The sequence below is a fragment of the Equus quagga genome, chromosome 3 (assembly GCF_021613505.1).
Source record: "Equus quagga isolate Etosha38 chromosome 3, UCLA_HA_Equagga_1.0, whole genome shotgun sequence".
NCBI lineage: Eukaryota > Metazoa > Chordata > Mammalia > Perissodactyla > Equidae > Equus > Equus quagga.
In genome coordinates this window covers 54,545,384-54,561,555 of record NC_060269.1, presented here as the reverse complement: position 1 = coordinate 54,561,555, position 16,172 = coordinate 54,545,384, and the positions used below count along the sequence as shown (strand labels likewise).

Sequence of the window (16,172 nt, the reverse complement as noted above, 5' to 3'; positions counted from 1 at the left end):
TGCTCGGGTCTGGGTCCGGGGGGAGGCGGCGTGATGCCCGGGTGCGGGCCGCTGGGGGGCCAGGCTGGGCGGCGGCGGCCCGGGAGCTGGCGGGTGGACAGCTGCGCTGGCACTGTCCCCGCACGCATTCCGCATGCCTCTCCGGGACGTAAGGGTTAATGACCTCTGGCTAGTCCTCTCCCAAGCGTCTCTCTAGGGCAGGGCGAACCGAGGCAACGCAAATTGGGCTCCCGTCCCGCCCGGGCTGCTCCCGTCCGTTCCCGGGACCCAGCCCCTCCCGCGCCGCGCCGGGCCCGCCCCGATCGTCGCTCGCGGCCGCCTGGCACCGCCGGGCAGGAGGACGACGTGGCCGGCCCCTGCCCTGTGGCGCCGGCCTGCTTCTCTCCGCCGCCCCTCCCCACGCTCCCCCTCTGCGATTGCTCCATTTTTCGGGCGTGTTTTGCTCAGGCGGAGGCGTCTGTCCCCAAACCTCCCTTCTCGCCGCCCCCCCCCCCCCCCCCCCGGGGACCCCGCTGCCCGGACTCTGGGCTCTCGCGCGCCCCCTCAGGCCGCCGCCCGGGCACCGGCGGGGCCCGGCGCGCAGGTACCTTGGCGCCGGGAGGAGGGCGCGGCCGGCCCGCGCTTCCCGGAGGAGGCGCGCCCGCCCCGGGGGAGGCGCTGTGCTGCGGGCCGCCCCTCGCGCCCCGGGCGCCGGCTGCGCCTCGGCCTTCTCCTGCTCCTCCTGCTCCTCCTCCTCCTCCACCACCACCTCCTCCTCCTCGTCCACCTCCTCCTCCTCGTCCTCCTCCTCCTCCTCCTAGTCCTCCGCCCTCCGGGGCTGGGAAAGTGGGAGGTGGCGGCGGCGGCTGCGTGAGTGCGCGCAGGAGGGGGCAGCCGAGAGGAGTCTCCCGGTGCCGCGGCGGCGGCGTCAGAGCCACTGCGAGCGCCGAGCGCGCCGGACGCGGTGGGGCCGCATCTCCTCGGCCGCCACTGCCGCTGCGGGGCCACGAACAAAGAGGAGGAGCCGCGGCGCGAGGTAGGGCGCGGGGCCCCGAGGAGGCGGTGGCCGGGGCGCCCCCTCTGCGCGGGTCACTCTCTTGGTTCCCCCCAGTCCCCGGGGTCCCCGTGGGCCCGGAGCCGCGGCCTCTCTGCCTTCTCCCGGCGGGAAGCTGCCCGTGCTCCGGGCCGGCTCTCCCGGGCGCAGCCCTGCGCCCCCTGCCCTCCGCTGGCTCGGTCTCCCTGGGGACGCCCAGCTCCTCTCTGCGGGGTTCGGGTTCTTTCCCGGTGGCACTTTAGGGGTCTGACTTTCGCAACTTAAGGCTGCGAATTCATCTTTAAGTCCTTGAAAACTTCCAGCCGTCGTGCGGGGGGATGTTTGTGCCCGGGCTGACCCAAAGGGAGGCGGAGATGAGGCTGTTGAAGGAGAGCCCCGTTCCGGCCGCGCCGGGCCGCAGCCCCAGCCCAGGACCGTCCCCTGCCCGGTGCCGCCGACACCTGGCTCCGGGGTGCGTCCTGCGGCTCGGAGTACCTGTGCCGGGCTGCGTGGGAGAGGGGCGCCGCCCGCGCCCCCCCCTCCCCCCCGCCGGGCCCTGTCAAGAGCAGCTGTTAATGCTTCCATCAACATCTTCATCCCCCCCTTTCTCCTAGGCGTTCACGTTTACATTGATTGGCTGGGGGGGGGGGGGGGGGGAAGCGGCGCACTCACTGGTTTAAGTGCTTTTTCTTGAATGGCCCCGTTTTCAGATTACGCTCACAGTTTTCAGGCCAGCATTCCATTGTCAAATTCTTTGGGTGATAATTTTGCCAGATTTTCTGAATGGGATTAGGACAGGCCGTTCAGAAATCCGTTTCAGAGTTTGTCAACTGCTGCTCTGAAGGGTGCTTTTATATTTTAGCTGCTTTCAAGCCAATCTTTAGCTGTGTCCTTTAGAATTGTCAACCTTCAGCTCATTTTGGTTGGGCAAGATTAAACAGTTCTGTTTTTAAGACCAAGGAAGAAGCGTGTATTAAATACTGAGATTTAATATTAAATATTGAATACTGGGATCATTTACCACAGTAATCACGTCAAGCGTGGTTTCTTAAACACTGAAGCGGCTTAAATATTGACAACTTTGTTGTATTTAAAAATAATTTCAGGTAGAGGAAACTTTGAATTGCCTCTGTTCAGCTTCTCATATGAGTTTAGGATTTTATTAAGGCAGCTAATATCACTTTGAGAGCTGAAGAAATTATGTTCTTTATTGCATTTCATAACACCTATTTATTGCAGGAATCCTGTGTAGTACTTGATAGCCGTTTCTGCATAGTGAACTCCTAGATATCTTTAGAGGTTAATTTTGAATTGTTTAAAAAGCCTGTTTTATCCTTAATTGTTGATATGTGAGTCCAGGAACCACATTCCAAAGCAAAGCTACACTATTCAGAGGAAGCCTTTTTGTGTACTTTTTGGTTCTTGGCTCCTCTGTGAACCTTTTCTCCAGATAACAATTCAAATTTTCTGTCTTTTCTCCCTCTCCTCCCATGACTCCAGAGCAAAGTCTGAAATGGATGTTACATGAATCACTTTAAGGGATGCACACAACTATGAACATTTCTGAAGCTTTTTCTGCAGTAAACTAGAGAAAGATGGATGAATCTGCCTTGTTGGATCTTCTGGAGTGTCCTGTATGTCTAGAGCGGCTTGATGCTTCTGCAAAGGTCTTGCCTTGCCAGCATACCTTTTGCAAACGATGTTTGCTGGGGATTGTAGGTTCCCGAAATGAACTCAGATGTCCTGAGTGCAGGACTCTCGTTGGCTCGGGTGTTGAGGAGCTTCCAAGTAACATCTTGCTAGTCAGACTCCTGGATGGCATCAAGCAGAGGCCTTGGAAACCTGGCCCTGGTGGGGGCAGTGGGACGAACTGCACAAATGCATTAAGGGCTCAGAGCAGCACGGTGGCTAATTGTAGCTCAAAAGATCTGCAGAGCTCCCAGGGTGGACAGCAGCCACGGGTGCAAGCCTGGAGCCCCCCAGTGAGGGTGAGTAGCCTGCAGAAGCAGTGTGGGGAATAAAGGTGGTGAGGACCCCATTTTTTTCCTTTATTCTTTGGCTCGATGTTTTCTAAATCAGCTCATTGCTAAGGAAGCCACCCTTACTGGAACATATAGGAAATTGTGCCTCAGGAAATTTTTTTCCTTTTGGAATGAGATTGCATATAAATTATACGTTTTCTTGTTTTTAAAATTCTCTCCAGATAGTCTCTGTTACCTTTTAAGATAAATTTTGGGAAACAGGTGGAAATTAGTCAATGAAATCTAAAACAGTGGATTTTTAATGCCTATTTTAAAATGGAAACTTGGTATGGTTTTACCCTTTTGGTGGAGTTGGGAGAGTCATAATTATATATGAATGTCTACATACATGTATGCATACCCTAGATCTGTGTGTGGGTAAATCATAAGTAGGAAATCAAGCCTGAATTTTTATGTTGCTTAGAGCCATTCTGTTGGTTTTATGAATGCACAGCACAGAATTCACTGGTTGGAGGAATTCTTCACAAATCATGGCCACAGGTAGCAGAGCTTCGTTGCTGTAGCAACGAAATGTCATTTAGTACTATGTTAAAACGGCAGAGAATCTAGCTTTATGTTGGGTTTAACAGGGAGTGAAATGAACTGTTTCCACCAAAATGATTTTTCTTGGGTTTTGGGTTTGGGCTGAAATAATTTTAAGGGAAGCTAAGTATTTGGACAGTTACTATAACTTCAATTTCTAGACGGTGAGGTATTCTGAATACACCTAAATTACGTTGTGGGTGATGGTACCCCAATAAGGCATGCTGTTCTAATTTTTGTAAAAATAAAAAGTAGTTAGGGGCATGAGATAATTAACACAATTCAATTTTTGTTGAAAGAATCAATTTTGGTAATTGGCCAAACTGATAGAATCTGTTTTTAAAGAACAGTTAATCTGAATGAAAATATATTTTTCAAATATTCGTAGTAAACACTCAAAACTGACTTCTTTCATTTAATGTAGGAACAGCCCCTCGGAATGGCATTAGATGGTGTAAATTCACAGATGTGAATATCAGCTGTAACAGAGTAACTGCCTTATAACCATTCCCCTACTTCCTTCTCAAGCCCCTCTTTTACAAATAATATAAAGTATTTACATCACTAGATATAAGGTATATAAAGCATGTTAATCACTAGAAAACCTTTTACATCACTGAGCTGTCAGATTTCTTTTGATTCATATTTAATTTTTTTTTCAAGATAGCGGGAATTTGGGTGGGGAGATTTTCTTTCCATATTTGAAGCCCACATGTGGTGAAATTGGTCTGCTTATAGCACTGCTCTTAGATTTCATTGTTTTTATGGAGTTTACTGGTGCCTTGATTAATGTATACGGACTCATGAATATTTTAAACTCAGAACCAGTGATCAAGTTGATCATTTCTGAGACACCTGAATAGGTCTGCTTAGCTTAATTAGGGAGTAGGTTTGCTTCTTTGGAGAGATTTTGTTTCCTTGTCAATTAGACTAGAGAAGGCAAAGCTTCTGGCTGCGAGTAGAAGTAGCTTAGTTGTTGACACATTGCCTTACCTGTTGGGAGGAATGCATTGAATGTTTGATTACTGATAAAAAGGAGTGCAAGAAGAGGGCTCAAGCATTCAACTAAACATCCTTTGAATTTAAGTTCTCTTTCTAACATAGAAATTGACTATGTAGTGCTGTAATGTTCATTTATTTGAACTGGTAAGCTCCCAAAATAGAGCTTCCCTTTTCTTAGGTAAGTTATCTTCAGATTTTTCTGATGTTAGTAGTATTTTTCTGGCTTATATGATTTTCCTAATTTACTTCATGTTTCTTTTTTAGCATGAGAAAAATTGCTTGCCAAGAAGCCCAACTGAACTTGAGCCTTATAACTTGGATAAAATAGTTGAGATTGATAAAACAGGAGATAATGTCTGTTACTTTGGAGAGGGGCATGGAGAGTAGAGGATAAAACGATAAACAAAATTTTTCAGTAATCTGAGTTGATGCAAATGCTATAATACTATAAAAAGAATAGTTTTTTTCCCTATAGATGATTTCTCGTTAGCACTTACTAGCACCTTTATGCTTTCAAATATTCGAAACAGACAGGGCTGCACAAATAGTTCAAGCACCTGAAAGATAAATACATCTCAGAAAATCCCCCTAAAAGTAAGAAATCTGTAGCGTACGGACATGTGGAGGCTGTAATGCACTCCTTCGGACTCTTCCCTGAGGTGAATGACCATAATAAATCCCAGACATGCATCCTCCTCCCTTAGATGTTCTGACACGTCCAAGTGGTGCATGAGCCAGTTTCCACATGTTGCGCAAAGCTGAAAGTGATAACATGTGGAATGTTGCTTTAGTTTATTAGCTATGTTCTACCTTCCATTAGATTGTGACCATGTGGCTTCCTCATGTGTTTCATTGAGGTAGATGGAGTGTTATCAGCAGATATGAACGTTTCCAACGTGTGACACACATCTTGTTCCCAGAATTTTAGTGTTTCCTGCCTAATATGAAGGAGAAAATGAAAAAGTGTTGGGTTGGAGTCACCAGGGGAATCCGTCTGTTCTTTACTCCGAGTAAAGAATTCCTGTTGGTTTTAGGCCAAAAGTCAAGCAGTGGAATAAGCCACAGGGAAATGGTGACTGCGGATGGCTGTTTCAGTGGACTGAAAAATACCTGCAGGAGATTGATTTTATATATATATGTACAAAGTTAGATATGGAAAACATGTTTAAGTAATTCCCGTAGGATTGTGACCTAATAGAATAGTTAAATTTCTTTTTCTATGTAGTTCCATTGGTTCAAGATCTATTAACATCTGTGTCTGTAGCTATCTGGGGCATTATTACTTAGTGATTCCACACTGCCTCTACCTGAAAGTGAGTGTATTCAGCAAAAATGGATTACATGAACACTGATTTACACTAATTTACGCTTCATTTATTCTTTCCTTTATCTCACAAATATTTATTGAGCACTTACTAGAGTCAGGCACTGCCTTAGCTGCTGGATAGATAGTGATGGGCAACCCTGGTACAGATTCTGCTTATGGATTTAGGAGTATGTGTCAATCTCATGGGAGAGACACACATTAATAACATAATGACAATGCAGGGGTGTCATTAAATGTGATAAGTGTTATGACAGAGCTGGGGGTGGGGAGAGGGACCTGTGTTTAGTGTGAAGGTAAGTGTGTGTGTGTGGGGGGTGCAGTCTTCAAAAGCATCCTTGAGGAAGAGGCATTTGAGCTAAGATCTTAGTTGAAATGATATTACTGTAATTAGTTGAGAGGGGGCTGAGCAGGGGAGGGGTAGAGGGGATGAATATTCCCAAGGCCCTGACCTACAGTGGACCGGGGATGGCTCCTGGGAAGAACCGAGGGAAGGGGAGTGTGAAGTAAGCAAAGGACAGGGATAATGACCTAAGACGAGGCCTCCCGTGCAAGGATGTGCAGACTTCGAGAGCCACCGCAAGGCCACATGGGGTTAAGGTCCAGTTGAGCGCTATAGCTGGTGCGTGCTCTGCCTTTGGGATTGACAGGCAGATTGTTGGGACTGAGATGATCAGAGCTTCAGAACAGAGATGGGATTGGTGTTTGGTGTCAAAGGATTGAGGGACAGAGAGGAAAAGAAGGAAATTCTAGATATAGGGAAACACAAGTGAAATTTCCTTTCTCCTGCAAATGCTGAGTAGGCTTTCATTTCTCTAGAGCCACACTCAGACCTCCTTTCTCTTCCTCTCTCTATTGCTGACTATTATGGGCTGAATTGTGTTCCCCAAAATTCGTAAGTTGAAGTCCTGTCCCCCAGTACCTCAAAATGTGACTGTATTTGGGGACAGCACCTTTGAAGAGGTGGTTAAGGTAAAATGAGGTCATTGGTGTGGCCCCTAATCTGCAGTCTGGCTGGTGTCCTGATAAGAAGAGGAGATTAGGATGCAGAGAGACACAGAGGGAAGACCATATGGAGACACATGCAGAAGACGGCCAGCTGCAAAACATGGAGAGGCCTTCAGAAGAAACCAACCCTGTTGACATCTTGATCTTAGGCTTCTAGCCTCCAGAACTGTGAGGAAATACATTTCTGTTATTAAAACCAGCCAGTCTGTGGTACTTTGTTACGGCAGCCCTAGCAAATTAATATACTGTGGATATACTCCTAAAGGGAAGCCCCTTGAGTGGCCTCTCGGTCCACAGCCAGTCCCTTCAGTCCTGGGGTTTCCCCGTAGACCTGCAGTGGTCCAGCCCCTCTGTGCTCTTTACTCCTGAAGCTTGAGAGGTGTTCACTCACTCCCTACTCCCTCCACTGCCCAAATTTGCCCGGCGTAGTTTCATAAAATAGACACGAGATTTATGGGACAATATATCAGATACACAGAAAGTTTTGGAGGAGAAGGAAGGAAACACCAGGAGGAGAGAACTACTACCTTCTTATCTCTCACAAGTTCCTCTGTAAGTGGAATCTGGAGAAGGTGCTGTATTGGACGAAGTGGTGTCTGAGATATTATCTAAAGGAAAGGCAGTAGAGAATTGAAGGAAGGGTGGGGCAGAAAGGCAGTACAACAGTGTAGCTCCAGGTAGGGTGTGGAAAGCTAGTGCTAGCTATGAATTGCCCCATGGGCCATCTTTGACCTCTGGTCAGTGAACAAGTACCTGTGGGAACTGCTTTCAGGCTCAGTTCTGTGCTATGATCTGTACTAGGACAAAGATGGCATTATTGCATGTTTCTGTTGAAAAAGAGTTTACATTTTGGGGAGGTAGAACACACAAGAAACAACAAATAAGGCAACATTTAGTGAAGCACCAAACTGTGGGATAAGATATGGAATAAGTCTGTACAGTGAGTTTCATGTTGAATGGCCCCTAGATTAAGTGTCTGGTGAAAGGGTGGAGGAAGTGGATTAGAGTGGTCTGGGACACAGCAGGACACACTCCCTTGGTGTGGAAGGTTCAGTCCAAACATTTCTGCACAGATCGGGACGAGGGGTCCGCGTTCATCCATACTGGACCTAAGCAAGACATTTCATGTGGTGGTTTGGATGAGGGAGAAATTTTGATGTTTCCAAATGGCTGAGTTTAAAAAGGAAAAGGTGTTTTTGTTTGTTTGTTTTGCCAAATAATGTGTATTGCAGACATTCTTGACCTCTTATTTTATTTATCACTTCATTCTTGACCCCTGCTTCAGTCCTCATGTCCACCTCGTCTCTGGTCTTTACTTTATTCGTGAGTTAGGCCCAACAGTGAGGCTCAAGCCTGGGCTTAGGACTGGGGTGGAAGGCAGGCATGGGGGAGGGAGTGTGTGGTGCACACTGATTGGAAATTTACAAAAAGAAAGGCTTAATGATTCTTTTTTATATCACTTAAAGTATTGTGTAACCATTATCATGTAAATCTCACAACCACCCTCTGGGGTGAAGTACTATTATTATTTAAAAAATTAAAAAGAATGTAAATTTCAAAATGAGTTCCTAAAAATATTCTGGTTATAAAAAAAGATTCAACATTATAGAACAATGTGTTAAGTGTGTATATTCTTCCAGAACTGTTCATATATATTTATATGTGTGTGCAGATAGTTTTTGTTTTGTTTTTTTACATAAATGGAATTTTGTACTCTGCATTTGATGACACGATAGTTCATTTAATATAGCTGGGAAATCTTTTCCCGTCTGAGCACATATATTTGCTTCATTAAAAGAAGCCTCTTTATTGAGGTATAATAGGCATATAGAAAAGTGCACGTATTGAAAGTATGCAATCATTGAATTATCATGCTTTTTTCTTTTTAAATGATTATATAGTATTTTTCTATTTTAAAAATTAATGATAATACATGCCCATAGTAAGAAATTTAATGGTAGGAAAGGAGAAAATCAAGGCTTCTAATTTCTCTATTTCTAATCTCCAGGGGTGACCACCGTGACGAGTTTTTTTTGTGTTTTTCCTAGAAAAAAAAATTAACAAGAATAGGATCACATTATACGTGCTGTTCTGCAATTTGAGGTTTTCTGTTTAACCATCTATCTTTCGTAACTTTCCAAACTGACTCTCCCTGATCTACCAGAAGGCGTATGTATTAACATGCTCATTTTATGGATGTAGAAAGTATGGCTGAAAGAGGCTGAATGACTTGTCTAAGGTCCCCTAGCTAGTAAGTGATGGAGGTAGGATTCCCTGCTGGGCCTTTCTAATCCCAGGTGCTTCCTTGCCTTAACCACACACTGCTTAAGTGACAACACTCTGCCTGGGTCCCCATGCCTGTTGCAGCAGAAAGCTTTCCTTAGTTGTAACTAGTGGATGTCTTTTCTCCTTACTGTCATTGCTGCATGGTTTTTTGTTTTTGATTAAAAAAGGGACGTTATGAAGCTCCTTTACAGTGACAGTGTACCAGGGAACCAGAACTTCTTTAGCTTGGAGTATGGGAGGAGTGTGGTTTCGAGGTCAGGAGTTGTGGCTTCTGGTTCCCCTACTGCCATCAACCAGCTGTTTGGCTTCTCTGGGCTTCATTTCTTCAGCACAGAAACGTAGAATCTTAGGTCTCTAAAGTCCATGCAGGGAGTGGGGGGACAAGGAATGCTGAGTCCAGTTCATCTTTGGCTCTTCAGAACACTTTGTGGTGTCTGGCACATAGTACTCACTCAAAAGAGGTTTGTTGAATGAATGTGTATTGGTTTCCTAGAGCTGCTGTAACAAAGTACCACAAAGTGGGTGGCTTAGAACAGCAGACGTTTATTATCTCACCATTCTGGGGGCCGGAAGTCTGAAACCAAGGTGTTGGCAGAGCTATGCTCTCTGAAACCTTCTGGAGCGAATCCTTCCTGCCTCTTCCTAGTTTCTGATGGTTCCCAGAATCCTCGGTGTTCCTTAGCTTGTAGATGCATTGCTCCAAACTCTGCCTTCATCTTTACGTGGCCTCCTGCCCTGTGTCTGTATCCAAATTTCCCTCTTATGAAGACACCAGTTGTGGATTAGGGCTCACCCTAAACTAACATGACCTCATCTTAACGTGATTACGTCTACCAGACCCTATTTCCAAATAAGGTCACATTCCCAGGTACTGGGAGTTAAGACTTGAACGTGTCTTCTGGGGGAAACAGTTCAACCCCGTAACAGAATGAATGAATGAATGAATGAGTGATGTGAATTCTAAACACCCTGTAGGGATCCTTAGCTGTACATTCTCTCGACAATTTGTATGTATTAACCCCTTTCTTTGTGCTGTTTCCTCACAATCTGTAAAATAAGGTTAACACTTTCTCTGCCTGTTAATAGGTAGTCTTGTGGATGGAGAAAATGATGTGCAGACATTTTGAAAATTATAAAGTCAATGTGCATGAATGTATTATTGTTTTAGTATTATGATTATAAAAATTATCAGTCTTCCTCACCAAGGAATATAATATCATTTCTATTGGGGGTGACAAGAACCAAAGTAATTGAAAAGAAATCTAAAAGATCACAAAAGGCATGTAGAGCTACACAAAATGGGCACGTGAGCTCAGTGATTTTGGTCCCTTCCATGTGAGAAACAGCCTGATGAATGTCCAGTCTCTTTGGCTGTCCTGGGGGTTTCGTTCCCCATTTCCCCCGTTTTTGTCACCATTCCCGCAGGTCTTTCTTATTTCTCCTCTGGGTGACTGAAAGAGATGAAGGTAAGGGGAGATTATTCTATTGTTGCTGGCTGGGCAGAGAAAGGGAGGAAAAAGAGGGAAAATCTAGTTTTGCTGTAGTTGTAGGTCCCTGCTGCTCTTGCTGCTCTCTAAGAAGTCCCACCTCTGCCCCCTGGTTCTCTGGCTTCAACTGATGACCCCTGGCTCCAGCATCTGCTGGTGTGGAACCTCTGTAGTTCACTTTCCTGCCTTCAGGCCACCTTGTATTACCCTGTCCTCCAACCATGGTCTGCGTTTTCCAAGCTGCTAAGGGGAAGATGGCAGAAATGGTAGAACCGAAAGGGAGAGAAGGAGAGCAGGACTCCTGGGCTGTTCCATTTCCTCCCTTGAATTGCTTTTCCAGGTTGCTTTCTCAGATTTCTCTTTTTGCCCCATAATTAGTCTCTGGGCTTGTGAAGAGGAAGAATAAAAACAGGTACACAAAGGCATGCAGGTAGGGGCAAGCTGTCATTTCCTACCTCTGACTGTCTTTCTGTTGCTTGTGGTGTCTTCCTCACCATTCCGAGAACCCCTGGCTCCTCTCTGCATGCCTCCATTCCTTCGCTTTCCACCTCTGCCAGGAAGAGTGCCTGCCATTCCCCCCTCCAGTCAGACACTCACTCTCTTTGTTAATCCATCCCATCTCCAGTCCATTGCTTTAACATGGTTTAAGCAAACCTGAGACGATACGTGAAAAGCCTTTTTCATTTTAAGGTCAAAAGGCAGATGACTTTAGCACCCCTATGTTCATCGCAGCATTATTTACAATAGCCAAGACGTGGAACCAGCCTACATGCCCAGAAACTGATGATTGGATAAAGAAGACGTGGTATATATACACAATGGAATACTACTCAGCCATAAAAAAAGACAAAATTGGCCCATTCACAACAACGTGGATGGACCTCGAGGGTATTATGTTAAGCGAAATAAGCCAGTCAGAGAAAGACGAACTCTATATGACTCCACTCATAGGTGGAAGTTAGTATATTGATAAGGAGATCAGATCGGTGGTTACCAGGGAAAAGGGGGGGTGGGGGGAGGGCACAAAGGGGGAAGTGGTGTACCGACAACATGACTAACAAAAATGTACAACTGAAATCTCACAAGGTTGTAATCTATCATAACATTAATAAAAAAAAAAAATTGAAAACAGAAATACCAGTTTACTTAGGATTAGCAAGGGACTTTAGAAGTATGGTGGGTTGGTGAACAAACTATTCCGTTCTATTCATCAAATGATAGAAAAATTTATAGGGAACCTCTTTCAGTGCTGGGAAAACAAAGAATTAAATTACCAATCTCATAATTTTTCACAAATACATTCCTGAATAAGCAATAACTCATATATTTTCATTTATTATGAGTTTTAAATAAAGTAAAAACTAGTTTAAAAAAAAAGGCAGATGACTTTGTAATTTTCTTTCTAAAAGGATTCTTCATGAGGATCCACAATAGTAGAGCAACATAGTATATATAGTATAATGAGGCATATTTGTGATAGAAATATTACGCATAGCAACATGGTATAGTGAGGAACTCAGATATCACACGAGGCAAGGCTCATTTACATAGCAACATAATATAGTGAGGTACACTTGTGATAGAAATATTACACTTGGAAACAGCTTTGCTAGCAAGGCTCCCTCACTGTGGAACGGAGACCCTTCACCCTCCCAAAGCTTTTATAATAAAGAGTGCGTATATCTCCCCACTTTTTTTTTTTTTTTTTAAATTTCAGTGACTTCTGAAAGTAGTAACCTTAAGAAAAATTCTGAGCCCCAACCACCCTTTTTGTGGCCCTGCAATCTTTTCCAGTCTGTGTGCCTGCCAATGCCTCGTCAAGAGGATGGAGGCAGTTGCTTCATGAATGGTGACATATGGGTAGCTGTAAACACAGCCATTTTAAAGATAGATGTGCGAGTGGGCTCTTTCGGGGTGGCTGGGAAGGGAAGGGAATGGAGGTGCCATTTCATATGGTTGACAGTAGCAGTTAAGTAGTAGATTATTTGAGTTGTGAAACATGGAAGGAGAGTAGTAGGAGGGTGTGCAAATGAATTTTTAAGTTACGTTAAAGATAATGCGGAAAGGCAAGGACTGTCAAGTTTGAACATTTTTCTGTTAGCCTAAGGAAATAAAAAATTCCTTAAAGTATTTTTTTGCAAGAACAAAATCATTTTGAAACACTGCGTGTTCACTGTCTATAAGTCAGCTATGAATGAACAGGAGTGAATTTTCATTATTTTAAAACGTAGTGAGTGGTCCTAAGCAATGAAGAATTATACAGAAATGGAACTAAAGTTTACTATGGGGTGCTCCATATCTACTTTTAATTTATGTGAGGTGTCCCCCCACCCCCAAATAATACAGTGGCAATAGAGTAAGAATATCGGTGTGGGATACCAGTGGCTGTGACATCTGTATAAGGTTCCTGAAAGTGTGTTTGAGCACTAATGTTTAAAAGTTGAGCATTTGATTTGTTATAAGGAGATTCAATTCCTAAAGAGCTAAAAATATTCATATACTCCTAATTATATAACTGCTTAGTTTTTAAAAGTTTGAGTTCTTTAACACACTAAACACATAGATTAAGCATTATATGATACATACAATATTAATACAAAATACAAAATTAAATTTTCATTTGCCCAGTGTATTCAGAGTAACGTTTAGTTAGCAAATCTCTCAGTTTTTCCCATTGTTAAACTTGTCTTTTAAGCATACTCTTTGATGAATTACTTCCAGCATTTCATGTTCTTACTTTTTTCCCCACAGTTGAGCACAGATGAAGAGCTTAAGTATGCAAGGGTAAATATTTTTGGTAGGCCTAATTATTTTCATTCAATATTATGTATTTCCTAATACATAATAGTATGTACTAGTATTAGCATTTTCTTTTTTTCTTTTTGAGGAAGATTAGCCCTGAGCTAACATCTGCCACCAATCCTCCTCTTTTTTGCTGAGGAAGACTGGCCCTGTAGCACTTTCATTTTTCTATTTTCTGTTCATTTTTATAAAACAAGTCCAGAGTATTAGAAGATGCTGAAAGCCGTAATTCTGTTATACAAAGGTAGTGAGGTTGCTGAAACTGAAGTGTTGGTTGAAAGGCACCATCATGTGACAACTTGAAATGTTTATGTATTAACTATTCCAACAAAGTCCAACTCTGGCACCAGAAAAGTATCGTGTCTCAACATATGAGGTATGAAAATGTGTGATATGTGGAAGTTGAGGATACCTATTTGGTGGCAAGAATGATGGAGACCTGGTTTCTCGTCCTGGCTTTGTGACTTTAAGCCAGTGATTTCTCTCCCATAGGCCGTAGTTTCCTCTTTTATCAAATGATGGCTTGTTTGGTATCTGAGTTCCTTTGCAGCTCTGGCATTTTTAAAATACTTTGATATTGAACATTTAGACAAAACTGAGATTGGTGTCTGGATATTGTCTTGTTGCAATGAAATGAATGTGTGTCTCACAGTTGCCTGTGGACATTCTGCGTTTAATCCCCCTTAGAAGCACACACTGTGCCTGCCATGGGAAGCTTCAGATGGACTGTTGGATAATCTGGGCATTTAGAAGTGAGGCAGAGCAGAAAAGCAAGGACAGCTTGGGAGCCTGATTTAGGATCAAGCTCCAAGGAGGGCTGGCTTGCTTGATGGGCCTCCTCTGCCTAAAACAGTTATTCCTCATGTTATCTTCACGTAAAGTTGTCCCACTGCCTGAAATTCCAACAATTAGAACTAGAGTGTCCACATATTAAAATGGTCTGCTGTTTGGAAGAGAATGAATTCGTCTAACCATGTTGCTTTTCCCATTCTTACTGACTTGGGAACAGCTACTCTGATGGACAGGACGTTGACCCTGAAAGGGAGAGAGAGAAGTAACTGAGCTTCTTTAGAGTCAGACAAGCCTGGATGGGGGGAGTGCAGTGAGGGGCTTAGGAGGGGTGACCATGTGATGTATCCTCTAGGCGGGGAGACTTTTGCGAGTGAAAAGGGATGCTGTTGATAATTTTGCAGAGTCAACAGGAGTAAATCGGGACTGTCTGGGGCAAACAGGTCCATATGGTCACCCTAGCTGAGGGCAGTGTGAGCGAGCCCAGGATATAGAAGAAGGTTTCATCAAGTGTGGGGAAGATGCCAAAGAATACAGAAGCTCTTTCAAAAACTTTCAGGGGAAATGCAGAGGAATTGATTTCTTCCTCTGAATGCTCCTTCTGTGTGCTCTGTGGTTTTCGCTGGAGAGAAGATGTGATGTAATAGAAAAGACGGGGGATTTAGCATCAGGCAGACCTTCCTTTATTCTTTGTAATCTGTGTGGCTTTTGGAAATGTTACTTCCTTAGCCTAATTTCTTCATTTGTAAAATGATTGAAGATCTGCTTTCCAGGGTCATGAGGATTATATGAGATAAGGAAGCTTAAGTGACTGGGACCTAGTACGTGCTCAGTAAATGTTAGTAGCTTCTGTTTTTTCTCCTCCCATAAATTAGAACTTCTAGTACCATGTATCAGTTGTATTATAAAATAAAGTGTGTGTGTGTGTGCGCGCGTGCAGACATGCATGTGTTTGGGTGCATGTGGTCTGGTAGTTTAATCAATCAACATTTATAATATTTATGCCATAGGACATTTTGTTCTTTTTGAACAGCCAACTTAAACTTTAGGTACACAAGCTGTTCATCAGCTCGTGTCGACAAATGATGCTAAGTTTGTGATTTAGTCCTGGTTCTACGCTAACTGTGGTTTGGCCTTGGTTTTCTGGGCCTCATCTGTAAAAGGAGATGGTGAACAACATTGTCTCTTGCACCTCTTCCTCTTTGCTCATCCTATGGTAAGAGACTTGGCCATCGGAATTCATTATATGTTAGACCATCTGTGACTATTTTCCTTGCCTCCCTCCTTCCTTCCTTTTGATGATATGGGGGAAAATAGTAGCTCAAATAATTTAAAATACATATGTTATGACCTTGTTCTTTGGCATAGTATTGAAAAGACTTAGATCCCTAAGACTTCTCTAAGGGAAACGAGGTGTGGCTTGTAGTACAGTTCTAGTTCTCAAAAATTAGTGTTAGGAAAGATTGTTAGTCATCACATGGGTCTTCTAATGCTACCATTGGGTAGAGAGCATATGTGTGTGTTTATTCCTCTGTGGCTGATTTTTGTTTTCCTGTCCTACCCTTTCCCACCGCTCCTTCCCTCCTTCCATAGCATCAATTTTATGTTTCTTAAATAGATATTGCTGCTTAGTTTATCCATATTTTGATTATTTTTATATCTCCTATCTGGAGCAACTGATTGCTTTTTTATATCATCTCTGACTAAATAAGTACATTTATGTAACTGATAACTTTCTGATGAATTTTGAAAATGCAGCAACAGTGAAGGGCCTTGCTATGCTTCAACTGTCAATAACTTTGTATGTTTTTTTTTTTTTTGCTGAGGAAGATTAGCCCTGAGCTAACATCTGAGCCAGCCTTCCTCCACTTTGTATGTGGGTCACCCCCACAGCATGG

The 16,172-nt window shown here is 43.8% G+C and overlaps 1 protein-coding gene across 7 annotated transcripts in view; it reads left to right on the top strand.

The window, feature by feature from the left end:
* The first annotated feature begins 781 nt into the window (after positions 1-781).
* Positions 782-16,172, top strand: part of SH3RF1 (SH3 domain containing ring finger 1) — a 158,230-nt gene continuing 142,839 nt past the window's right edge. For all 7 annotated transcript variants that reach the window (XR_006887930.1, XR_006887929.1, XR_006887931.1 and 4 more), the window contains exons 1-2: positions 782-1,015; positions 2,513-3,000. Coding sequence is in view for 3 of the 7 variants with exons in the window: in XM_046656335.1 (XP_046512291.1) it covers positions 2,608-3,000 (393 nt within the window). In the remaining 4 variants the exon portion in view is untranslated. The remainder of the gene's footprint in view (positions 1,016-2,512; positions 3,001-16,172) is intronic.